This window comes from Mastigoproctus giganteus, chromosome 3 (assembly GCF_048544385.1).
Source record: "Mastigoproctus giganteus isolate SK-2022 chromosome 3, ASM4854438v1, whole genome shotgun sequence".
In the NCBI taxonomy this organism is placed as follows: Eukaryota; Metazoa; Arthropoda; class Arachnida; order Uropygi; family Thelyphonidae; genus Mastigoproctus; species Mastigoproctus giganteus.
In genome coordinates, this window is record NC_143577.1 from 106,343,063 (window position 1) to 106,369,135 (window position 26,073).

Below are 26,073 nucleotides of genomic sequence, written 5' to 3' on the forward strand. Positions count from 1 at the left end.
AACCTATAGTACTTAGTACCGTGCATGGGTTGAAGGAGAAGTATGGGGAGAGGGGGATACCGGAAACTTTGCTCTAGAGATTAAACATGGGTTTCACCACTTCAGCCCTCCAATAAGCAAAGTGAAATTGTGCACATGTCTGTTCCGATATTCCTTATCAGAGACTTGGTAATTTGGAATCTCCTCTAGCTTAACATCTCTCTGCCGTTCTCCCAACTCCACTAATCACTTGGAGCTCTTCGACTTCCTCCAGTCCAACTTTCCTTGGTGATTTTAATGTTCACAACTCCAGCTGGTCGAGATGCTGAGGCTTTTGAAATTACTAATGATCTTGCACAGATTGTTCATTTACCTACAAGGATACCGGACAATCCTAACTATACAGCCAACACGCTTGATCTTTTTCTCACAAACAACCCTTCTAAGTACACGGTCGAAGTGAGTGGTCCTTTAGGCACCTCAGATCACAACTTGGTGATTGTCTCTTTTTCAACGGAGCTTTTATCTCATGGCTATTCCTGACCTCGTATTGTTTGGCATCACAAGAATGCAAAATGGGATGACCTACGAGATTTCTTTTCTTCTTTTCCTTGGTCGGATCATTGTTTCAAAACTTCTGATGTCAACGTTTGCTCAGATCGTGTCAGTGAAATTTTTCTTGTAGGAATAGAATCCTTTATTCCACATCATCATCATCAGCCATTTTCAATCCACTTCAGGATGAAGGCCTCTCCAGCAACTTTCCAGTTCCTTCTGTTTTGAGCACAGGCCATCCATTTACTACCCACAAACTCATGAATTTCATCTATCCATCTCCGCCTTTGTCTTCCAGGTTTTCTTCTAGCTCCTCTTGGATACCATTCTGTTATTTTCTTAGTCCAGCTGTCATCATGTCTTCGAGCTATGTGTCCTGCCCAAGACCATTTTAGTTCTTTAGTTTTGATAAGAATGTCCTTTACTTGAGTTTGCTGCCTAATCCATGTGTTTCTCTTCTTATCTAACAGTCTGATTCCCAATATAATTCGTTCCATTCTTTGCTGTGTAGTTCTCAGCTTCTCTTCCATTCTTTTGGTGAGTGCCCAAGTTTCACTTCCATAAGTCATGGTGGGGAGTATACATTGATTCATTATTTTAAGTTTCAGATAAACTGGAATATTGCTCTTTAGTATGTGACTATATTTCCTGAATGCTATCCATCCAAAATTTATTATTCTCTTCACTTCCAGCCATTTATCATTATTACAGCTAATAACTTGTCCCAGATAAGTATATGACTCCACCTTTTCAATTACTGCTCCTTCAATCATTATTTTCCTTTTCGTGGCATACTTGTTCATCATTACTTTTGTTTTAGCCATATCCATCTTTAGTCCAAAATCCTTACTAACTATGCATAACTGATTAAGATTTTCCTCTAATTTTTTGGGATCGTGGCTTATAACCACAATGTCATCTGCAAATCTTAATAGTTTAGGTACTCTCCATTCACATTTACTCTTTTCTGCAACCAGTCTAATCTTCTGAAAGCTTCCTCAAGGGCAGCAGTAAACAGCTTCTGAGATATTGTGTCTCCTTGTCGAACTCCTTTCTTGATTTTAAATTTGCTACTGTCTTTGTCTAGTCTAATAAAGGAGGTAGCACTCTCATATATTTTATTCAAAATCATAATATATGGGGTATCTATGCCTTGTCTTTCCAGTGCCCGAAACATTGCCTTATGCTGTATGGAATCAAATGCCTTTTCATAATCCACAAATGTCAGGCATAATGGTGTTTTATATTCATTTGCTTTCTCCATTAGCTGTGATATTACGTGAAGGTGATCCATAATTGAGAATCCTGTCCTAAAGCCAGCTTGCTCTTTCGGTTTATTCTCATCAAGTATTCTTTCTAATCTGTTAGTAATGACCCTTGTGAACAACTTGTAGATGTGGGATAACAAGCTAATTGGTCTATAATTTCCAATTTATCTCCTTTCTTATGCAGCAAAACTATGATTGCATTATTCACTGCTTAGGCGTCACACCTTTTCTAATGCACTTTGTGAAGAGCCTTGCCAGTTTTTGTGTTATGTCTCTTCCTCCCAATTTTAACAACTCTACAGTAACTTCATCTTCAATGCATGTTCTACCTCATCAGGAAGAATATTGGGTATGTCGTATGTGTTGCTACTTTGCAATCCATCTTCCCCACTGCTGGCATCATTCCCCTGCTCCTTGTATAATTCTCTATAGTAGTCTTCTGCTATTTGAATTATGCCTTCTCTGCTGTTTATAAGTGCACCATCGCTATTCTTCAGTTTCAGTATCATTTGTCGTTCTGTATTACTGCTCATGGTTGCTGATTTAAATCCTTTGTTTTCCCTTAATGCTTGTTCTACTTTTCTTGTGTTAAATCTTCTTATGTCCTCTCTGAGTCTCTTTCTAATGGCTTTGCATAACTCAGTATACTCAATTTTATCCCTGTCAGTATTTTTCTTGCTCTTCATTTGTCGTCTTCGGTTCATCATGACAAGTGTTTCTTGACTAATTTTTTCTTCTTTGGATTTCTTTTTCCCTATAGGTTTCTTGGGCTTTATCACTTTCAAAAAGTTGTAATATTCCTCGTCGATATCTTGGTCCTCAGCAGTCTGCAGAAGCTCATACTTGTTCTTAAGTTCCAGTACATACTGATTTTTCTCCTCTTCTGTTATCTCAAAGACCTTTGTACAAATTTACTCGAGTCAGTTTTTTCCTTTCCTTTCCTACATCTATATCAAGTGTACATCTTACCATTCTGTGATCACTTCCAACATTTACCTTATTCAGGACGGTAACATCATTCACAATATATCTTCTGTTAGTGAGGATGAAGTCGATTTCATTAGTACTTAATCCATTTGGACTCTTCCGTGTCCACTTTCTGTTCACCCTTTTCTTGAAAAAAGTGTTCATTACTGACAGTCTTTGAGATTCTGCAAATTCTACAAGTCTTTCACCAGTTCCAAAATTTCCTATAGTTCCCCTTTCTGCGCTGTTTTGTCTTTTTCCAACCTTAGCATTGAAGTCTCCCATAATAATAGTGTAGTGGGTTTTTTGCTCATCTAGAAGACTCTCAATTTCTGTGTACATTTCTTCTACCTCTTCATCATCATGGCTCGATGTTGGTGCATAAATCATTATAATCTTTACCTTGTATCTCTTAGAAATCTCGAGTATTAGTCTTGACACTCTTGGTGATGTATTTTTGAATTCCAAAATCTTTATGGACCAGAAACTCAACTCCACCTTCACTCCTTTCACTGTTTCCATTGGTGTACAGCAGATCTCCACTTGATAAACTTATAAGTGATTCATTTCTTCTTCTTGTTTCAGCCAAACCGATGATATTCCAATTCACATTTTCTAATTCCTTTTCCAGCTCTAATATCCTGTCTTCACCGATGAGTGTTCTTACATTATAACAGGCCAAGTTCAGTTTCCGTGCATGGCAGCCTGGTCGTACCCAGAGATTCTTAGCACCCTCTGCTTCCACTCTGATCCTCTCGCTGCCGTAAGAGGGAGAGTGAAAGCTGCTGGGGACTGAGGGCCATTTTTTTCGTTGTGCTTTCATGTGCTGGAAGGTTTGGTCTTTTCCTCTTCACGCTGACCAGGCGTCTTGAAGAGAACCACTCTACACGTTTGTTGCCACCTAAGTGACGTAACAGGGCTTACCATCGAGAAGGTGTGCATGAGTGGATTTTAGGGAGGCAGGCCAACCGGACTTCTCCTAAATCTTCTGTAATAGAGAGATATTGGATCTATCAGTGTTTTAGGCTGAGTGTCTGATAACACACAGGATACTTCCCCTCTAAGCCAACTTTAAAATCTCGTCCTTTGTCTAAACCTTGGTTTTCGATGATCGATGAGGAGCCAACGAGAGACACTAATCGTCTCGACTTGATTCTATGTTCTGGAATTTGCCGAGTCAACATTCCACCAGAAACGTCCTTCAAATCAGATAACGACCCAATTGCATTACTTCTTGTTCTGCCTATGCCCAGCTTCAATTGCCATAATACTGTGGAAAAGAAAAATCATACGTTCTCCGACTTTTCTTGACCCTGAAATGTGCCTCGAGGCAGCATTGATGGATGTGACCCAAATTGCAGTTAATCTAATCACAAGATGGATAAATATAGTCACCCTCTATACGTCAGCTAAAACCGTACGCATTTCTCCAAGGACAAGAACTTGGTGGGCCAAAAATCTAGCGCGCAGTTTCCACAACAAGCAGTGGAAAATCTCTGGAACAACCCAAGATCGAATCCTATACTCCAGAGCAAGAGCTATTATCAACAGACTCAAGGCATCAGCAATAGAGAGATACACCGATGCTACCTTGTCTAAAGGAAAAGCGCCATACTCATCCAGATACAGTCTCATTAATTCAAATCTTGATCTAGATAACTGGATGGAATACATTTCAAGATTCAAAGCCAATTCCGCTCCAAAACTCTCAATTTGCTCCTACTGATGACCTTTCCATAATTTCCATCACAAGGCAGCAACTGATATATGCTATTAACTCCTGCGTCCATCTAGTACCGCAGGCCGAGATAAGATACCCCATTTCATAATTAAGTGCCTTAGCCCCTACATCCTAGATGCATTGCCCTCAGTCTACAACTCTGTTCTTTCCACACGAGTTTTCCCTGCTCAATGGAATGAATACTGTGTGAGTCCACTGCCTAAGGTTAAAGCGCCAACAAGCCTAAAAGATTTCAGACCAATCTCAACTTCTTGAAAAGGTACTCCTTACAGCATTAAGCAAACAGCTGGTGCCACAGAAACCCAAACAGCTCCACCACAACAAACCTCATGGCCGCACAAACATCACTTCTTCAGGCCTTCGAAACTAAATCCGAATTAGCTATTGTGTACGCCGATATCGAAGCTGCTTTTGACTGTCTAGACGTCACAGCCCTTCTCAGTCTTCTGCAATTATTCTTCAGGATTAATGGAGACCTACTAGCTTTCTTCACCGCCTTATTGAAGAATAGACGTGTCCACCTCACAGTGAAGAAAACCCACTTTACAAAGGAAATCAATGCAGGAGGATCACACGTCTGGCCTTCTTTTTTCAGCCATTCTAATTCCTTTCATGAGTCCCCGTGATGATGCTCTAATATATGCCGGTGATATAAAGTTTCTTACCTTAATCCCACCGTCTGCAAACCCAATGGCAATTAGGTCTTCAATCACAGAGAACTTGACCGCTCTTTCGACTTACTTGAAGATGTTTGAATTAAATCTTAACCCTTCAAAATCTGCAATAATGATTTACTCATCGAAAAAGCAACCAACAGTAATTCAACCGCAAGAAACTTTGGTATTCTCATCCCAGTGGTTTCCTGCCATAAGGACCTCGGTGTCTATTTTAATCCGAAGCTAAAATTTAACGTTCACATAGAATACCTCCGGAAGCGATGCAACACTTACTTCATTCCAACGATGACGCAACCACTGTTTATCTGGTTATTTTATACGCTGCTGAAATTTTGGCATCTGCGTCGCCCTCACATCAAAAACAGGTGTTCTCGTGTGAGTACTGGATCCTGAAATGGTCACAAATAAGCATCGCCGGCCCCCTAAATTGAGAACTGACATGGCTGTGCAGCTAAATGTACCCAGACTCCCTAAGTTACAGCAAGCGTTTAATGATTACAGTAAAAATGTACACAGGAGTGATAAACGCCACAAACATCTGGGATTTCTGTCAGTGGCACACTCCTCCATCCTTAAGGACAGACTCCACACTAATCCTCAAATACAACCGGTTGAAACTATGTAGTCGTTTCCTACCTGCCCATTACTGCTCCGTCTTGGAGTCAACCTACAGAAAATGGCTAAATACTACAAATACCGTCACATGCTCCTTGAGTGAATTGGATCTGTTGAACTGGAATAAATTCTTCCAAACTGGGTTACGACGTTCAGTTTCTCTTTATATTTTCATTTTTACAGTTTAATTTTGTGTAACTCATAATTTCCCATGTAGCTGTAATTTTTACCAATTTAATTCATTCCTTAATGTAAAACTCCTGGCTATGTCGCCGTGATGAGAATTATTGTTTCTAGTACCTGTACCGTACTTAGCAGCAATAAAAGAAGTTTATTATTATTAGTTTTCCAATAAATATGCTAAGGCTGTTCAAGAGAAGAACGTTGCATATCGTAATTGGCTTATTTCCATCTTCTGCCTACACGCAACAATTGTAAAGCAGTTATTAATTAGTCCAAACTAAGAATATAAAACTTGCTTCTTGCCCTAATGGTAGCCGAGCATTCTGGTCCGATTTTTTGGCACCGATTGCCAAAGCTATTGGCCCCAACTTTTGCTCATCTCTGCTCCCACCTGTGTCAAAACGAGATGGTTCTGTTGTCACGTCAACTAAGGATAAAGCTGATCTGCTAGCATCCCATTTTTCTTCCAACTCATGTATTAATGATCTTGGTAAAACACCTCCCACCATTCCCAACACGCTCCATTCAATGCCTCCTGTGGTCTTCCGTCAAAAGGATGTCGACGAATCTTGATGCTAATTCTCCACTTGTTCTCAAAACCTGTGCTCCTGAACTTACTCCTGTTCTTTACCGCCGCCTTTTTCCTTCTGCTTGGAAATTTGCTCATATCCACCCAGTTCCTAAAAAGGGTGACAAATCCCTCCCATTCAATTATCGTCCCATTGCAATTACTTCTACTCTTTCTAAAGTAATGGAGAAATCAATTAACCGCCAACACTTAAACTACTTATAAACCTTCTGTCTGATCAACGATCGCCTGTGTCGATCCACTGGTGATATTCTGGCTTATGTTACCCATTTATGGACAAATTCAATGGAAAACTTAGGTGAAACACAAGCAGTTGCTCTTGACATCTAAAACGCTTTCGATCGTGTTTGGCATAAAGGTCTTCTAAACAAGCTTCCATCTTATGGTTTTCCAACTGTTTTTTGTAATTGGTTATACAGTTTTCTGACTTACGGAGGGTGATGGTAGATGGCTCTCTGTCTTCTAACTTCTCCACTAATGCTGGTCTCCCAAGGTTCAGTTCTTTCTCCCACTCTTTTTCTCTTGTATATTAATGACCTTCTTCCATTCAAAAATCCGCTACCAATTCCCTAAGTTGTCTTTGCCCCGATCTCCATGGGGCAAAGACAACTTAGTTGATTTCAATCCTTCTAAAACTCAGTCTTGTCTTATATCTCGCAAAAATGATTCTTCTGCTCCTATGCTTGTCTTTGGTAACATCGATTTCTAGGCAAAATAATGTATCTCTTTTGGGGATTACCCTGACTTCTAATCTCTCTTGGCACAAGCACATTACAAATATTGTTTCCTCTGCATCTAAAAAAACTTGGTTTTCTCTTTCGCTCCCGGCGTTACTTTTCTTCCAAACAGCTGTTCACTCTGTACAAATCGCAAATCCGCCCTACCATGGAATATTGTTCCCATATCTGGGGCGGTGCCCCCAAAACCTCTCTCAGGCTTCCAGATTCCATTCAGAAGAGAGCAGTTAGGTTAATTAATGACTCATCTCTAACAGAGTCTCTCCACTCGCTGTTCTCATAGGCGTATTGTTTCTGCTGCATGTCTTTTCTAAATATACATCCATGGGCACTGTTCTTCTGAATTGGCTTTTATAATTCCCGCTCTCTATTTCAAAACAGTCAACATCCATTTACTGTTCAACTTCAAACTCACAGAACCAACTTTTCATCTTCCTCGTTTATTCCTTCATACGTATTTCCTGAAAATTACAGTCTACAGAAGTTCAAGTCCAATGTCAACAAATATCTTCTTTCGTCTTCTCAACCTCCAACCCAAACACGGTACTAAGTACTATAGGTTCTAATACCTCTCATGTTTGGGGTTTTCATAACAAAAAAAAAAAAAAATTAAGCATACTCTCTGGGCTATAAATAGGAGAACCTAATTTAATTATTCCTTATGCACCAAAATATATCTGTTCCATCGCCCTCTGTGCCTTTCATATCTGGTTTGCCAGTCCGTCTCCATAGCTCCAGAATTTTCTCGGAACAGAGTACCACATCTTAAGGTGGCAGAACAAAGAGACAAGACGGCTATTTACCATCTCAAGGGCATATCTTCACGCCATTCTCAGTATCCCTCCATGGCAGCAAAAATCCTGGCCGTTCATCACCCATGAAATGGACGCATCCGATCTCTCTCTCCTAATTCTCAGCCCTTACGAAAACACATATGTACAAAAAACAACCGTCAGCTCCACTTCAAAAATAACGCCATCGAATGCATCGATCGAAAGTTCCCAGCCAATACTGTGGCAATTGTTAAGACTTTCCGTCGATTTCCATCAGTTCTCCACAGACAACCCTACAGAAAACAAATTCTCAGTGAACTATATAAATTTCTACAATACCGGTGATGCTTCTCACGAACCCGTTCTTACTGCTGCCACTTCCGATCTGCAAGCGCTGAATGTAGGACATGTCTTTTAGCCATTTTTTTAGTTTAATACAACACTCTCCGAGCTGAAAATGCTAGGCGCCTCCGTAGCCAGGAGCAGCAGTGCATAGCACACGCTTCGAGCCCGTGACCACCAAATACGGAGGATACGGAAAGGTCAGGAAATAACCACCGCATATCCCCGGAGCAATATGGCCTTAGTTGCTAATGCTCCTAAAAACCAAACAACAATAACTGAAAATGCTGTGAGAATTTATATATTCAAATTGTATAGATGGCAACGTTCATGTGATACCATTACTGATTATATAATTAATATGTATCCTTTATATTCAAATTGTATTTGTATCTTCTTTATGACTTTTTTCTGTGTACATTACCTGTTAGCAAAACGTGATGATCAAGGGCTGGATATTTTATCTAAAAAAAAACTGGTTTACAATACCAATGGGGAAAGTAGCATCAATATTTTCACAACTGCGATGAAAGTAAAAAAAAAATGCTTACACAAGTTCAAAATTAACGACGATCTTTGCCGCTTGCTCGCTCTGAGATTAAGATTAAATTTTCTGGGTATAAGAGGTGTAGTTCATTATTTTGCGCCGAGTATTCTAAATTAAATACTTGCATCGGGGTATCATTTAATAGTAGTGTGGTACAGCGTTTTCCTGAAATTGAAGAGTCCCCACGACAAAATGGTAATAAAATATTTCGCTATGCGGGGGGTTGGTTTTTCGACAAAAGTGATATTTTTAATCATCACAAACATTGGTGAAAAGACCGAAGGGGGAAAATTTCCACAAATCCATTTAGTTTTCCATCGTGAACTGAAACGTATTTTTGAAGATAGTTGTTTCATAAGAGGTCGTACATTACTCTGCGTTATTTTTATGCAACTCAAGCATCCCACCACGTCGTTTCTCCCAAGCAAGACATTCTAGGTGAGCACTTTCTGAGAAATGGACTTCCCCTCCCCCCTTGTGGTAGCAGATTAGAGATCTCGAATCCGGATTTGAACCTGTAGTAGTATATCCAACTAATGGGTTTATTTATTTATACAGCTCTCGCTCATCGCTTTGTTTATTCACATTATCGGATACAATTAATTTTATTCTGCACCTGCTTTACATTTTCAGGAGATTAATATGAACATCCTTAATTTTTCACAATTTTGGATGAGTGTAGTGAGCATTTTATCACCTAATATACCATACTCATTCCATTAAGTATCTCCCGATAGGAAGACATTAGAAGAATCACGAACAATCTTGATACCAAGAAGTCCCGGGATTCTTATGGCATTTCTCCTGTTCGAGGGGTTACTTCTGTTTTGTGTCACCTTAGTACACTTTCTGCTTATATTCAGCCAATTTCTAAAAAAGAAAAGATTACAAATCCTTCCCTTCCAGTAATCATCCTATACCTCAATTGATTTTCCTTCTGCTTTTTCTAACTGGGTAGGCAGTTCTCTCCTCACTGCACGTTATGATTGATGTCTTTTAACTTTTCAATTAATGCTGGTGTTCCGCGAGTTTGTTCTTTCTTTCACTCTTTTTCCTCCTGTATATTAATGATCTTTCACTAACTGGAAATCCTATTCATATTCTTTCTGATAACTCTACATTGCACAAATAGTTTTCTGAGTTTTAGAAGTATTGAAATTAACTAACTTCAGTCCTGTATCATTTGTCGACGATGAGCTTCCTCTCATATCTTTATTATGGATAACCTTGATATTGTTCCTTCTGCATAAAAAAAAAATAATAAATAAATACAGTCTTTGTCGTTCTCATCGTTATTTTTCTTCTAAATATTCGCGTACTCTATAAATTTCAAATCCACGGTACAATGAAATAGTGTTCCCCACAGATACTAGTGCCCTCAAAATCTATCTCGAGCTTTTTGACTCCGTTCAAAAGAGGGCAATAAACATAATTAATGACTCATTTCTTACAAACTCTTTCCACCCAATTTCTTCAGCAAGTTTCATGTACACTAGCTATGATTCTACAAGTCCGAACTAGTGCTTAAATTTAATTAACATCTGTTCACTTCCAAGTTTATTCTGTCTAATTTTATTCTTTGGTACACCCTTCCTGCATTAGCCCTCGTGGGTAGCACAGTTGGTAGAATCGCCGTCCTTCCCAAACCGGGTGGCAAAAGCGTGAGGAATATTTATGGGCCTTTTACACAACGTGGCTGAGTTAGTAGGTCTCAGGCGAGGTAACATGGGTTTTTCTCCCGCAAACTCATGCTTTTCATTGAGAAAACAAAAAATCTATCACGAACATACCCAATTTACAGACAATATACGCGGAACAACATGGCCTTAGTCGCTAATGCCCCTAAAACCTTATTACAACAACCCTTCCTACATATATTTCCCAAATGTTACGATCTGCAGAAACTGGACCAATATCAACAAGTATCTTCTCTTTTTTCAACACATACACTGTACTAAAGTACTTTTGGTTGTTAGACCTTTCGTCGAAGAACCGATAGTACTTTAGTACCGCGTATGTGTTTGGGGTCACCATAAAATAAATAAAAAGAGTTGTCCCACTGGCTGGATCTTGCAGCTTGAAAAACGAGCAAGCATCATTTTGTGTACGTCTGGGAAAGAAAGACTTTCTACATGATGATGGAACGTTTCGAAAAGTAGTCCGTGTCTCAGACTTTAGTACACGAATAGTTGCAATCACTGAAACTGAGATATGGAATCTTCTCTGTAAGCTTGCCTCATGTAGCAAGTTCGTGAGCAGCATTTCCCAGATAACTCAACTTTGCTCAAACTGCGACATCCTAGTAGGTAGTGTACGGCAACAACTCGCGCAGCCGGGAAATTGTACACGCATCTATTTTTCCGGCCCTCCAGAAACTGACTGAGTATGCAAGCTCCATCAAATCATTTACTAAATATATCAGTACATGTAGACGCATGCGCAGACTTCAAGATGCAAACAGACTGTGCTTCATTCGACGACTGCTAAAAGGTCCCCGACTCCCAACCTTGGCCAGGGACTGCTTTTTAACTGAAATTCTTACTGGAGCTATCAAGCATACATGACATTACGGCCGCCGTAGCCGAGTGAGTGCATAAGTACACGTGCCTTGAGAGACCGGAGTTCAAGTCCGTGACTGCTAAATACGGTGCGGTTTCTTGTATTCTGGCCGTCCCGGAGTATAAACTGAAAATTTATTTAGTATAAAAATAACAATTCAACCAGTAGCGTAATGAGTAAGTGTTTTTATTACTTAGGGTATAGGCCAACAGGCGCATGCAATAGAATCGCCCGGTGATATACTTAATTAGTGGAATGGTTTATTTAAGTAACCACTGAACGTAAACTGGACCCGTACTTTTGGCCTTTGTCATTCTGTGACAAAGGCCAAAAAATCCGGCAAACTTCCGGGTAAAGTAAAATAGCTGTTTTACATATATATTGTAGAAGTTACTAAATGTGCAACCATAGTACGCATTCTCGAATATGAAGTTCAGCTTTTAGTGAACTGAAATTCAAGCATTGTACGTAAATATATTGCTAATTCTTATTTAACAATAAAATATTCTTGAAAATTCTGAAAGATATTTGAGGACGTGTGCTGTTAAATGTTAGCAGTTAGTAATATAGTTATAAGTTTAGTATATGCAAGTACATAAAATCTTACGCGGGGGTATGCCTGGTTGAGTCAAATTATATTTTTACTATAGTCAGTCTGAGTGGCACAAAGCAACAACTGCATCCGCATGATTATTAAGATTTCCAAACAATATTAAAGTTTAGCCATGTTTCTGTTCTGACATAATGTTGTAGAGGAAGTGTTCCATTCATCCTCCGGGGAAAAAAGGATTGATTTATTCACAGAATTTCCTGTTTGCTTCTTTTTTTGTTTTATACCCAGAAAGCGTGTGAGACACGATGCATTGTATTTCTGTTGGAAAAGGCGTGTTGAATGGGGACTTTTAGTCCGTACTTTACTGCAGATGGCAGGTAAGTTTCATACAACCAGTTTGTCTCATCACGAAAAGTGCTGGTTGGGTAAGTGCATGCGCCAGTTTGACATGCCTTTTTACCATTAGAATGCAGAACATAGATTGAAATGACATCTCGAACTTGTGTGCATATTTTTCTTTCTTAGGGAAAAAATTGATCTGTTCATTGACGAGAATAAGGCGTTGGTAAGACGCATGGTGGGCGAATACGGAGTGGAAGATAACTACACGCCACCGTTTGGTTTCGATCAGTACGAGACGTATGACGGACAGCCTCTACACTCCCGCAGCAAGAGAGCAAGGACATCATATAGCAGCTCTCAGAACAAGTAAGTGTGCTCCAAGTTTACGGATTGCGTAAAAAAAAACTTTTTAGTGGCCGGAAACTTCGAAATTTAAATATTTTAAACTGTAACAAGAGCAAGGATAGCCTTCGGGAAACAAATAACCGTGTTGGTGATATAGGCGAGTATATTTATCCGAAAGCGCCGCAAAGTTTGTGGATAAAGTTTTAATTCGCCACACACAACTCAAGTATGTATATTATAGATTTTCTCCAGTCAATGAAAATTACGAAGCGAAGTTAAATTCATTGACCGCCTCTCTGAGAATTCAATCGTCATAATCAGCAATGTTTAGCCTTGGCATATTTTAACGATTTTTTTTTTTTCTTTGCTGACCGTATCAGCAACATTTAAGTTTATATTACTACTTAATGGTTGGCATTACGTCTGATACCGTTATTAAGATTCGCGGAAGAGTACCATAACACGAAGACTAAATTTTATGGTACCAATATTATTGTTTATATCCTTCCTTTATGGTATTCTACGAGGTCTCTGTTCGACGCTCAGTAGATTAACGATACACTAAGCAATGTTACTAAAGCTTTTATAGGGATTATTAATGTTCGTGTTATTCAAGTCTATTTGCAGGTGCTCTGATTACACGACCGCCATGAAGGATAATTACATTATCCTTCAAACGTAATACGATCATCCAACAGCGTGTGTGGAACTTGTTTTTATTTAACAGTTTCTTCAAGGTATTACATTTCTTTCGAAATCAATATCCCGTACCTTAATAAAACGTGAACTTACGAAGATTCTTGCTCCAATTCTTTTCTTAGAACGAGACTTTGGAAATCTTTTCGGGAAATAATACAAAATATTTTTATTTACTAATTTAACATTAAAATGAACGAGGTAATTATCTTTCTACTGTTTGTTATTGATTGATATGGGAAAAACAGTGCTTACCATCTTTTCTGATATTCCATTTAAACATTAGTGGACGTTAAATGTAATTTATTTTGGTAACGTGGCGACTATATTTATGCAAATTAAAGCCGTTTCCGTTGTAATAGCAGTGACTACATTGTGCATTTCCAGGGTAGATGCCTGCGAGTCTGCAGTGGAGATCGTCACACCGTATTGGGCATCAAACAGTGCTGGAAAAATAAGAGCCATCGTAAACACGCAGCACCTCCAGCAGGCTATACAGCAGGAAGTTTGCCAGTAAGTACGTACCCTCGTCATCCCTTTCGCCTAAATTCAACCACTTAGCATTTAAGCATGCGTGAATAGTTACAAATGGTACACGTTGAATACCTATGCATAGTTTAATACCAGTTGTGAAATTTAATTACTTATTTTATTTGGGATTTTAAGATAACTGAGCACGATCTGACACCTGGACAAAACATTCAATACAGACTTCGAATTACCAACTGTAATTTTCATCTGGATAGAGTGCGAGTTTTCCAAAGAAAATCCCGTAAATCACGTGCAGCCAATATTTTTCAGCAGCGTGACACGTTACTGTAAAAAAAAAACAATTTTACGTTTATAAAATAAATTTATAGGTTAACGAATAAATGTTTATCTTCACGGAATCCGTCTTGAAACTCAATAGCTTACGGCGCTACAAGTGGAAGTGTGTAATATAGTTAAATGGAGTAGTTTAGCAGCAGGGATAAGGAGGTGATTACCCCCTATAAGACAGATCAAGCCACATATTGAGTGCTGCATGCAGGTCTAGCGGTCTCATTTTAGGAAAGATGTAGAGTTGCTAGATCGAGTACAAAGAAGGCAACAAAGGAGTGTTATTACCAAGAAAGGGTCCAATTCTGCAAACTAGGCGCCTACGTAAGTGATCTGAAATTGATGTGTATTTAGGCTTTGAATGAATTGTGCAGGCTCAGTGCTGATGAGATTCTTTCTCTTGCTCAGACTATGCATAAATTCAAATTGAAGAAGGATAGTTGCAGAAATTTGCCTTTAGCCAACGGGTTGTTGATTGCTGGAACAGACTTCTATCTGTCGTTGTGGAAGTTCATAGCCTAAATAAATGCAAAGAAGAATTAGACAAAGCATTGAAGGGTTTTTTTTTTTTTTTTTGGTTAATGTTTATATAAGCTTGCTTTCTTGCATCATTTGCCACTACTAATTTCCTTTACAAGAGATGCGTGTTTTCATTAGATTTTTGCCTAATTTACCAGCCTCTGAAAGGGAAATATTGATACCACGATGCTCTTGCAATGAAAAATAACTATTTTTGATTATCACATACTCCTTAAAGCAGTGGTTTCAACCGGGATGCCACGTAATTTAGGTTTAAGTAAGTTACGTTTATATGTTTATTTCATTATAAAAAGGTGTACAGTATCTTTTTAATTTTGTGGTGATCTATAATTGATGTTTACTTAGTATCTCTATATAAAGAATATAATTATATTATTGTAATAAATATATTTTATTAATACTATATGCAGAGGGAGAATCGGATGTAACAGGCAGAAAATTGAGTAGGGGTGCCGCTATTAAAAAAAGGTTGAAAACCACTGCCTTAGAGTGTGGTGTGCATAGTGCTGCCATCTGATGCAAGGAATTTCAGACAATTAATACATATTCTTCAAGCAATGCTATTCATATTCGTTAAATTAGGAGGCCTTATAACTTGAATGTAACCTGTAAATGTTGTTTGGTGCTACATTCCAGAACATGCTCAGTGGTGAAGTTTAATCACATTAGTAGTTTGTCAATAATTTGAATACTTACTGCAATGTTATTTCAGGTGGATAGATGATATTGTGCGAGAGGGGGTATCAAAACGTTCGTACCCTTACCTAGAAATAATAGCCCTAGAAAGGTGAAACTTCAATCTTTTCCATATATAATAACACATTTCTTCCATTTACGGATCAGTTGTTTAATGCCTTGATCATAGAAGTTCGCACTTTTTGCTTGAACCATGGACTTCCCGAGATGAATCAAAGCGGCTTCCACACAATGGTTTCTTCATTTCTCGAAACAAGAAGTCTGACGGTGCTGCAGTATAAAAAAGACAAAAAAATTCTGTGCTTTTTTTTTTTTTACTTTTCAGTGTATTCACCATGAATTTGAAAACACTTATTGTATTTAATCTGCAAGGGGTTTATGCCTTAAAAGTTCTTCAGGTTGTACATCAAGCTATGCTTCCACAGATGAGTAGTTTGATGTCTTGCTCAAATTATTTGTTCAGAAACCTTAATTTGATGTTCCTGAACAAATAATAGTCACTTGGGGCGAGATATGATTGTACGGAGAAGGGTGTTTAATTGTTCAGATCCATATACATTCATGAATTTTATCTGGCACAGCCTGGATTTTGTGCACCGTTGCATTGTCATGGAAGAGCAAAAACCCAACGACCTAAATTTCCTCGTCTTTTAACTTTGGCATAAGGCCGTTATATAATATTCCCCTTTTATTGTGGTTTTAGGTGCAAGATAATCAATTAATAACGATCCGCTTGGGTGCGAAACTTTTTTTTCGGAGTTGGAGATCTGTTCTGCTTTCAAGTTCGTAAAAATATAGACAAGTTTCATCACCAATCCCCAAAAGAGACAAAAATTAGTTTTAAATTCTCTTTTGATATGATAAAAATCCTTGCATATTCTTGTTTAAATTGCTTTAATGGGAATGTTAAGTCCTTTATCAAGTTCAGACACTAATTTTTTTTTCTTCAGCTGGCTAATCAGACCTTGGATCATCCTCAATTGATTTCCATCTTGCAACAGTAGCATAATCGGATGATACTGCCCCAAACACTTTAGTCCTCTTTGGTCAAAATTTTCATTAGTGAGAAATGCTCGATATTCATCCTTCTTCCACCTACCAATGTAAGAAAATTATTTTAAAAACTGCATAAGACACTAACAATTTTTTTCCTGTTATTTTGTAAGCTATCAAAATAATTTATTAACACATTTTATATATCCTGTTCTCGGAACTTTTTGACCATCCCCTCATACCAGGCAGGAATTTCGAAAAAATAACAGTGCTAGGAAGCAGCTGATATCTTGCTCCACTCCCTTTAAAGCAACCGTCAGTTGCATAGTTGAAGAGGGGCGGATTAGTTAAATTTTAATCCAGCATTCCAGTCCATCTCGAAGACGTGCCACGGGATTCGGGTCATCCAACACAGTGCTGACCTGTCCTGAATTCGTTCTCTTCAAACCAGATGCTAATCCTATCATTGTGGTCAGATGTGACTTTGATACATTTTAATAATGTTTATAGCTCCAAAGCACAATTTATAATATGAGTGCGTTTTGGCCAAAGATGCAAGAGTATCCGACTAATCCATTTCGTGTGGAAAATTCGAATGATATTCTTCGATTTACGTATTAAAGCTCCAACTGTTACGGATTTTATTTTAGACTCGAACTACCCTGACCATGGAAAGTATTCTGTCGCGTGGTGATACTGTATTCGGACGAAATACCTGAGAAATTGTAAACATTTACTTGTAGATCGTGGTAAGAGTACTTGAAAAACTAGAAGAAAATAGGCTCATATATTTGCAGACTGCAGTAATTTCCTCCTCCAGATAACACCATTCAAAGCTTTCGAATACTACAGAGTTTGTCTGCGGCTTACAGTCGGCATGGGGTAACGTTTTCATTTGTTCAATTACCGTGAAAGAATGTTTCATTTTGTCTTTAATGACTTTAACTCACAATGTGGGTTGCCTACAGTTCCAGCAGTAAGCACATCAACAATTTTAGTTAATGGAAATTATTTAATTTTCTGACCATTTGCAGTTTCGCTGTGTCCAAAATAAACTGTAATTTTTGCGTAAAAACTAATTACAACTTACTGAATTATCCAAGTATTGTGAGTTTGTCTTTTTTTTTTCCGTTCAACCAAGCTACTGCAGTCTCATTTTTCATCGGATTTATTACATTTCCTTTTGATATACTGTCACCACCGAAGAACACAAGATGCAACCACATATTCTGTTCAGTGTATCAAGATGCACGAATAATTAAATCTGCAATTTACTTGTGCTTCGAAATTCAGCCGTAGAATTGATCTCTCTCTCTCGAATCGTGATAAACGTGCCCTGCACCTCCTTTGTCCTGGAACGTCGTGCGTGGGTGGGGTACACTCGCCTTGATCACGACCTATAAACTGACGGTGCCCGACGATAACCTTGCTGCTCTGCCATTGGGGTCACGTCGCTCGCCGCCATTTTCCCACAGCTCGAAAGACCTCACACTGTGCCTCTGACAAGCGCTTTACCATATTTGAATCCCCGTAGTTTATGGGATCCCCACCACTGGCGTAAGGCCTCTGAAGAAGAACACAGCAAGTGGAAAAGCTTCACGATGGTTTGCCTAAGCAGAAAACATCTGAGCTTTTACGATTCATCTGCGAACCTGTTTTCTCATAAGCCACACCTGAGGCGGTGCTTCTGATGTGAGGCGGGCAAAATGGAGTGCTAATCATCGCATCTCTCGGATGCTAAGATGCTAAAACCATTATCCCTTTTTACCGTACTTGTATTACGTTATGCACCACTAAACCCATCAGAAAAAATGATGGGAGCAAAGCCTTATTGTAGCTTCTATTGTACAGGTTATTTTGGTGTCTTACACTTCTCGGTTTTATAAGTGTTCATGACAGATCATTAGTCACCGATTAACTTGGCTGACTAATTGACTTCTTTTATCTAGTATCTGCATGCATGAGGGAAGGAATCAGTTATTTATAGATAGATTTAAACGTCTTGCTATTAATAAGCAGTGAAGTGATGGATTACAGCTAAGATCACTTTGGAATTTTTTGCCTCACTAGGAACAGGAGTTCTAGTTAATTCAAGTTGACAGCGACACTTGCGCCAAATATCAAGTGGCGCCTCGTAGAAAGAAAGAAAATGAAACTTCCAATGGATCTCAAACTTTCGATTAGCTGACCTCGTAAATCATCAACTGCACTGAGAACTTTCCCGAGATCACAGAATGCGGCAGTTTCTGTTTTCATGTGTAACTAGATGAAATAAGCGATACAAACTGGAAACTCTACATTTGCTTTGTGAAAATAGCCATTCCCTGCTCCCTTTAGGATCCAAGTTAGTTTCACCTAAGTCCCTCACTCAATTAGTAATTGTATTAGTCTATATTATTGAACATCACTTGCCTGCTACTCTAGTTTCAACTTGACAAATTATTATTATCATTGCTGTAGCAAGTAGAAGAGACAGGATACTGGGTTGCCATTGAATGGGCAGCATAAATTAATGTAGAATAAAATTCATCATTCTATGATACTTTAATAATAAAGCGTTCCGATTTTACATAAACAATCTGACTGCCTTTAATTTATCACACGATTCATGAACTCAAAGCCTTCTTCAATAGCACAATGGCTACGATTGTTGCCGTGCTGTGTGGAAAGGGGTTTGGGTTCGAATCCTATCAACATGGCAGGGGGGGGGGTATAAGTGTATATGTAAAGGGCTGCTCCTAGAACGTTTGTTCAACTCCGCCTCGTATCTGTGTGAAGAACAGTACAGTATCACTACAAATGGGTCGGTTTGTGTGTATTATGCGTGGGTTCTGTTCTGGCCACTTGGCTACCCAGAAGCATCAGTCACCTGGACAGATGATTCTGGGTACTCGTCCACACCATGGGAAGGTGGGCCAGCCCATGTAAAGCACGTACTGTCTCAAGAGAGACTCTGACCCACCTGATGTTTTCAGAAGGTCGGCCAGGATCCTCTGGGGGCCCATTCCAGAGAGAAGAAAAAAAAAAAAAACGTTCACCCATGGTGCTGCTAAAAAAAAGCCAAATAAATTACTAAACAAAATAAAAAAAAGTGGTGCTTTTTTAAATATATTAAATTAAAAAATTTATAATAATAAATAAATAAATACATGAAAGTGATATACAAAAAAAAAAAAAAAACCGAGAAAGAGAGCACTTATTTTGTCTGCAGGCCGAGGAAAAATTTCACTTTTTGAGGATTTGAGTTTATATATTATTAAAGGGGATCTAACCAGCTATGCATCAGCAGCACCGACCGGGCTAGCCAGGTGGGTAAAGTGCCTGCCTGGCAAACCAAAGGTTGCGGGTTCGAATCCTGCCTCGGGCTTGGATCATAGTAAAAGGCAAAATCTTTGGGAGGTGCATTATGGCCGCAGAAGCCGATGTGACAACAACTAACAAAAAAAAAAAAAAAAAAAAAAAAATCAGCAGGACTGTTGAGATCTGTCGACACTGAACGCCTTGAGCGAAAGCCTGAAGAATCTGATATGACGCCTGTCCTGGTTGAAAATTAGTAAGTGCATGAAGAGGAAGTCTGAGATCGTCATACAGGGAGCAATGAAACAAGATGTGATCCCAACTCTCTGGTGATCCACACGAACAGAGGTCTGTTTGTGATAAATTGAACCTAAAAAGACATTGATTCATCGATCCATGTCCTGTCAACAGGTAGGACGTGAATATGTCCATGCAGAACCCCAATCGAACACGTTTATCTAGGAGAAATGAAACTTGTGGTATAAATTTTCTCGTTGTTGCACCAACGGGAGCTGTATCCCATCGAGACTGCCAGATGTTAACTAACTCGTTCCACAGTCTCCTTCTTTCTCTTTTAGCATCATCTTGAAAGTTGATGGTTATTCCAAGAAATTCGGTCTCAATGTGGTTTTTCAGTTTGTATAAAATAAATAACTTGCAAGTCTGAAGGTAATGTTCCGGCTAGTACTTGCGTCGAGACTGTCCTGCATGCCTTAACTAAACACCGCAAGATGGTTCTCTGCAATGAGGCGAGTTTTGCTTTGAAGTGTTTGAGCCGTGCCCTGTGAAACCATGCACCGGCAGCATACGTGATTAGAGGGAGGAAAAGTGCATTGTAATAGATCCTTAAAGTTTTTCTGGAGAGCCCCCATTCAACACGGCACACCATAACAATTGCACCAGTAAATCTACGTATTTTAGATGATAAGTTTGTCAAGTGAGGAATAAAATTGAGACTGGAATCAATTACCACTCCTAGAACCCTGTACTCTTTAACTATGGGGAGACGAATGTTGTTGATCTTGACCAACGGAGGAAGAGAGATATCCAACTTTGATCCAAGAATCATCATCTTTGTTTTTGACAAGCTGATTTTAAGCTTATTGGCCACAATCCAATCATAGAGATCCCGGAGAACAAAATTTGCGGTAGTTTCAAGATCGGCCCTAGAGTTACCATTTACCAAGATGGTGAGATCGCCTGCATACGCTATTATTTTGACGTTATCGAAAGATCGGGAGAGCCACTGCTGCAGCACCATGTTCCATGTAAAAGGACCCAATATAGAGCCCTGTGGGCACCCTCTAGATCTTGATACTTGGCTATGTTTAGCCTTGACTATTATAGTTCTATTGGCAAAGTAATTACGGATTGAAAGATAAAGGTGTGGTTGGAGCACCTAGCCGATCGCAGACGCTACAGGACGCTGTCCCCACCAAAGGGAGTCGAAGTTACCTCGAAGTCGATGAAAACGGCCAGGGTATATTTATGTACCGAGTTTTGAACTGAAGAGACAAAGCACAAGAGCATCCTCGTAGGAACATCCGAGACAGAACCCATATTGACTCCTTGAAAGCAGATCCTGTTCTACTAGTAGGGTATTCAATCTAATGGCCATTAGTCGCTCTAGCAATTTACCCAAATTAGCCAGCAGAGCGATCTAGCCGCTCCAGAAGGCTAGATCGCTCTGCTGGCTAATTATCCAGCTTTCTGATCAACTTAACTAGAGCGATCTGCCAAATTTCCGGAAGGCATCTGTTGAATAAGTTCAGAAGAACATAAGGTTTTAATTTCAAGACTCTGATAATAAAAATGTTTTCTACAAGATCTAGTCCTGGGCACTTCTGAACATTAACTTTATGCGAGACAGCCTGCAGTTCATTCAACGTAAAAGGTTCGGTGATTGTTGAGGACACATAATATTCATTGTCTGATCGGATTTTGGAATGAACAGCTAAGTCTGAGGTAGGATCATCCAACGGAAAAAGAGCATCTAAGATTGCATTTGCAGTATCATGCCAGTTCAGTATTTCCACAGAGTCCGCCACAATTGAGCCAAATATGTTAGAACCAGAGGCTTTTTCTCTTACAATTTTTTCTCTTTTTCTCTTACAATACAGAAGACCCCAAGGGTTAGCATTTCAAGAGGTGTGAAGAAAATTCATCCACGTTTCACGCTTTCGAGAGGCAATGGCCTTCACATAGCTTTTATCAATGAAGAATACTGCTGGTAAAAACGATGAACGTCGGCTTGGGGCCAGTCTCTATGCCTTTGGCATAGAGACTGGCCCCAAGTCTCTATGCCAGTCTCTAATACCTACGGGCTCGATGAACTTTCCTTCTTAACTGGGATAACTACTGCGTCCACCATGAACACGTCTTCTGATTAACCCTCTTTTTCTTGGAAGACTTATATGACGCTTTTATTATAGCATTTTGAATATACAGTAGTTTACTTGATGAGAAATAGGTGAGGCTTCAAAAGAAGCAAGTTTCTGTTCGTCAAGGTCCAGAAGAATGGAAGAGTCAAAGGCATTGCTTATGGACTTCTTTTGCACACTAAGTGAGTGGATCTCCGGCAAGGATTGTTTGGATTTTTTTCCTTGAACAGACTGTAAGATATGCTGCCGCCATCATGAGCTGTCAAAATTATATACAGGCAACCTCTGTATAACACGGTTAGAGAATTGCGGAAAACCTCGCATAACACGGTATTTTTAAGCATTTGTGCGGGGAAAACTCTGCCATTATGTTGGATGTAATTTTTCAATATTTCCCTTCTTTTTTGTGAATCCCCGTTGTTGACTCGCTAGTCGTTATGAAAAAAAAAAAAAAAACCATATATATATATTGGGAAATCCCCGTATTTTATTTTGTTGGGAGGTTTCTGTGCTATTAAACTTGTGGAAAAATCTAAATTTCAAAGTTTTATTACTATTGGCTAACGTGCCAAGCCATCCAAACGTTGAAGTAATATTCCTACCACCTAATACAACTTTAATTCAGCCATTAACCGCAGGGGCTCAGATCTGGTGAGTATAGGCTTGGCACACCCAGGGTCCTGAGCTGGATATCATTATTCTTCTCTTTCTTGGTAATTCCCTTCTACTTCTCTCTCAGGGTAACTCGGGAATTTTTTTGGCTGGTGCAGCATAAGCCTCAGGTTTCCTTGCACCATACGGCTAATAATAATAATTAATCTACCTTTAAAACCCATTACATCAGAAAATCGATACAATGGAGTTAAGAAAAAATTTATTCTGAAACATTTTTCGATTCATTCAGGAAATGTGGTCGAATCGGTGTGATAGGAGGGGAAGATTTTGATGATACGACTACCGACGCCGTCACCCCTCCCCCCCGCATCGTGTAGAAAAGACCTGAGTTCGAATCCTGTCGATGACTGAGTTAATCAGTCTCAGGCGAGGGGAGCATGGTTTTTTTTTTCCTCCAACAAAACAGAAAATCGACCTCGGAACACAAGTAACATGACCCTAGTCTCCCGTGCTGCTAAAAATATATATATATATATATATGGTTACTGAAGACGTTCAAGAATTACTGGTAGGAAATGGCATCGGAGGTAAACCAAACCAAATCAATTCAGAGGATGATAGCGCAGATGAAATGTCGAAATTTTACACCAAAAAGCATACGGGAAGGCATAAAGTTAGCCGAGCAATTAGAATCTTATTTTTTGAATGCAGCCCAAAGTTCAAAAGAGAGCTTCAAATATGCTTAGTTCCATACGAAATTGACAAAGATCTATCAAGCAAAAGCGAACAAACTCCGATTACTCATTTTTTAAAGAGCGTAGAAGACACACGAAATCTGGAATGGTGTATTTTTGTTAGCTTTTGGAACGTAACCCCCCCCCTTTTGTATGGTTCTTAATCCCGTATAACAAGGTTTCGCAGGAATCTAACTACCGTGTTATACGAGGGTTACCTGTACTTGACTATCACAACAGTTCATTGGAGTCATACGAAGAAAGGGAACAGAATAAAATAGTTTTATGGGACTTCGATATTTTCCATAAATTATGGAGGAGGTTCCATTTGATTTCTCTGAGGAATAGCTCACCAAGGGACCGCTGATAGACGGAAAGCACCGAACGACCATAATTATATTATATATTTGGTATACCCGTTCCACATAATTTTTCTTGGCTTCTGTCCTAGTATTGCGTATATCTACCACGTACTGCTTGCAACACCGGGCTCGTTCCTATATTAATAGTATTTTGCTTCAATTTAGTTTTTTAGCTGTTTAAATATCCTCTGTCGTGTCAACCGTAAATTACATACCGGCTTTTTATACATCCTCTCTTATAGCTATCTTTTCACTCCCTTAATTCTCCTTAGCCATGACACGTACTTTATGTTAGAAACAGAGGACACTATGTTGTCGTTTTTTCATACAGACACCATTCTTGTATATATTTCTATCTAGTGTTCAAACTATTATTTCTTATACTTTTCACTTTTTCAATCAGTTGCTATTCTACCTTCTCATCCTCCCCTATTTTCCTTTTTCAACAACATTATATATATAGTCTTGTTCATAGCATCTAAGAGTAACGATACCGCGTATTATGGACTGTTGTACAGCTAGTGGAACTTAGTAATCCCTGTCCGCCCGAATCGGAAGATACCACCTTAATGGCGGATCTGTAGCTTAACTACGCCATAGTTGCAGTGGTGATAGTACATAACAAACCTTTGCCCTAAATGATGCAAGGAAACAGTTTTCATCGGCCAAAAAGTAAAATAATAATAAAACACCATACTGTTACCATTCCCACAAGGTAATGCCTCTGCTCCTTGGTGAACTTCATTGTGGAGCTTGTTATTGCGGAAACTGATTCCAGATGGTGATAGACCCATCAGCACCAGAACAGTAAATCCGACACTATTTACATCAGGCTTTTGAGCGATTCTATGATAAGGCGTTTTCAGGCTTACGGTGGTTACTTCGAACATTTCCTGTAACTGAAAAACAAGGCAAAATCAGACCTATATTTACATGAACCTTTTTATGTCCTACATGTTACGACACACCCTTTATACACACACAAGATCAGTAATAAATATTATCACATTATGCACAATAACCTAGATTATGTAACTACTAATAAAAAAAAAAGTATGCAACCAAATTTGAGTTCATCCACTGAGGCTTTAGTGTAATAAAGTCAAATATTTCCAAGAAATTGGTAAATCTCTTTCCTCTGAAATTCAATTTCATCCATAAAAAGGAGAAGTCATAGGATGCAGAGGCGCAACCAGAAATTCATATTTGGGGTGCAGTGTGTACTGTATATTCGCTATATTAATTTATTTATTGTTGCACATACAAAAAATCATCGTCATGATCTCTTTTAAGTCTAGTATATTAAAGTGGAGAGTAAGAAAATTAACGTTAAGGCGTTATAATAATTTGCAGAAGCATTGTCATTATGAATCAACCTATGGACGGTGCAGCACATTTGTTTTTCTACTGATTGCAAATTGTGTCTGAGGCACGAATATGTTATGAACAGCCCCATAAGTCAAAGCTATCAATATGCTCTTCACATTTGAAAGTCGCAATTGTAGACAACAAGGAATTTTCTTCATGCATAGTAGTCGCAATCCCAGGTTTAATTATCTGGGGCGTCTTGAACTTATTATCAAAGAACATAAAACAGGCGCAGTCGACAGGGGAGTGCACCGCACTGGCGATGTTTTTTTTAACTAATTATAGATGATTTTCCAGCAAAAAAAAGCATGTAGAATTACTTTGTAATAAAAGATATTGTTTTTGTTACTTTTACTATAAAACTTTCTGTGATTTTATTTTAATAATATAAATTTAAGATTTGAAAAAACATGTATCTTTAATGAGTAAATAAAAGTTTATATTTTTCGGCTCCGCAAACCCTATGACCGGCTCTGGCAGTCTAATTTGCTTTCTGTTCATTCCTTACCAGACAAGGAAATTTAGCAAAGGTTCTTTGTGTTGGGATGGTTGATCAAGTATATTGGCGGTTTCCGAAAGAAATGCGCATGAATAGTGAGGCGCTTGTCTTCGTGAATTAACTCTCCAACGCTTATATTTTTTACTGGCCTTCCAGAACGCTCTTCGTCTTCCATTGAAGTTGTTCTGGCTTTGGTTCTTGTAAACTAGTTGAACGATTATGCTTTTGATAACTTTTCTCTGCCAAAGACTATTCGTAACATGTCATGTCTTTCTGAACCCGTTTTACCAAGCTAGAAACAA

The 26,073-nt window shown here is 38.8% G+C and overlaps 1 protein-coding gene across 5 annotated transcripts in view; it reads left to right on the forward strand.

Moving 5' to 3' along the window:
* LOC150088206 (protein spaetzle 3-like) overlaps window positions 1–26,073 on the forward strand; it is a 310,468-nt gene that overhangs the window by 258,285 nt on the left and 26,110 nt on the right. For 4 of the 5 annotated variants that reach the window (XM_090370624.1, XM_090370623.1, XM_090370621.1 and 1 more), the window contains 2 exons: window positions 12,610–12,792; window positions 13,855–13,980. In XM_090370624.1, the coding sequence (XP_090226750.1) occupies window positions 12,610–12,792; window positions 13,855–13,980 (309 nt within the window). Of the gene's footprint in view, window positions 1–12,609; window positions 12,793–13,854; window positions 13,985–26,073 lie in introns of all 5 variants that reach the window. The other variant, XM_090370625.1, reaches the window with a different exon arrangement.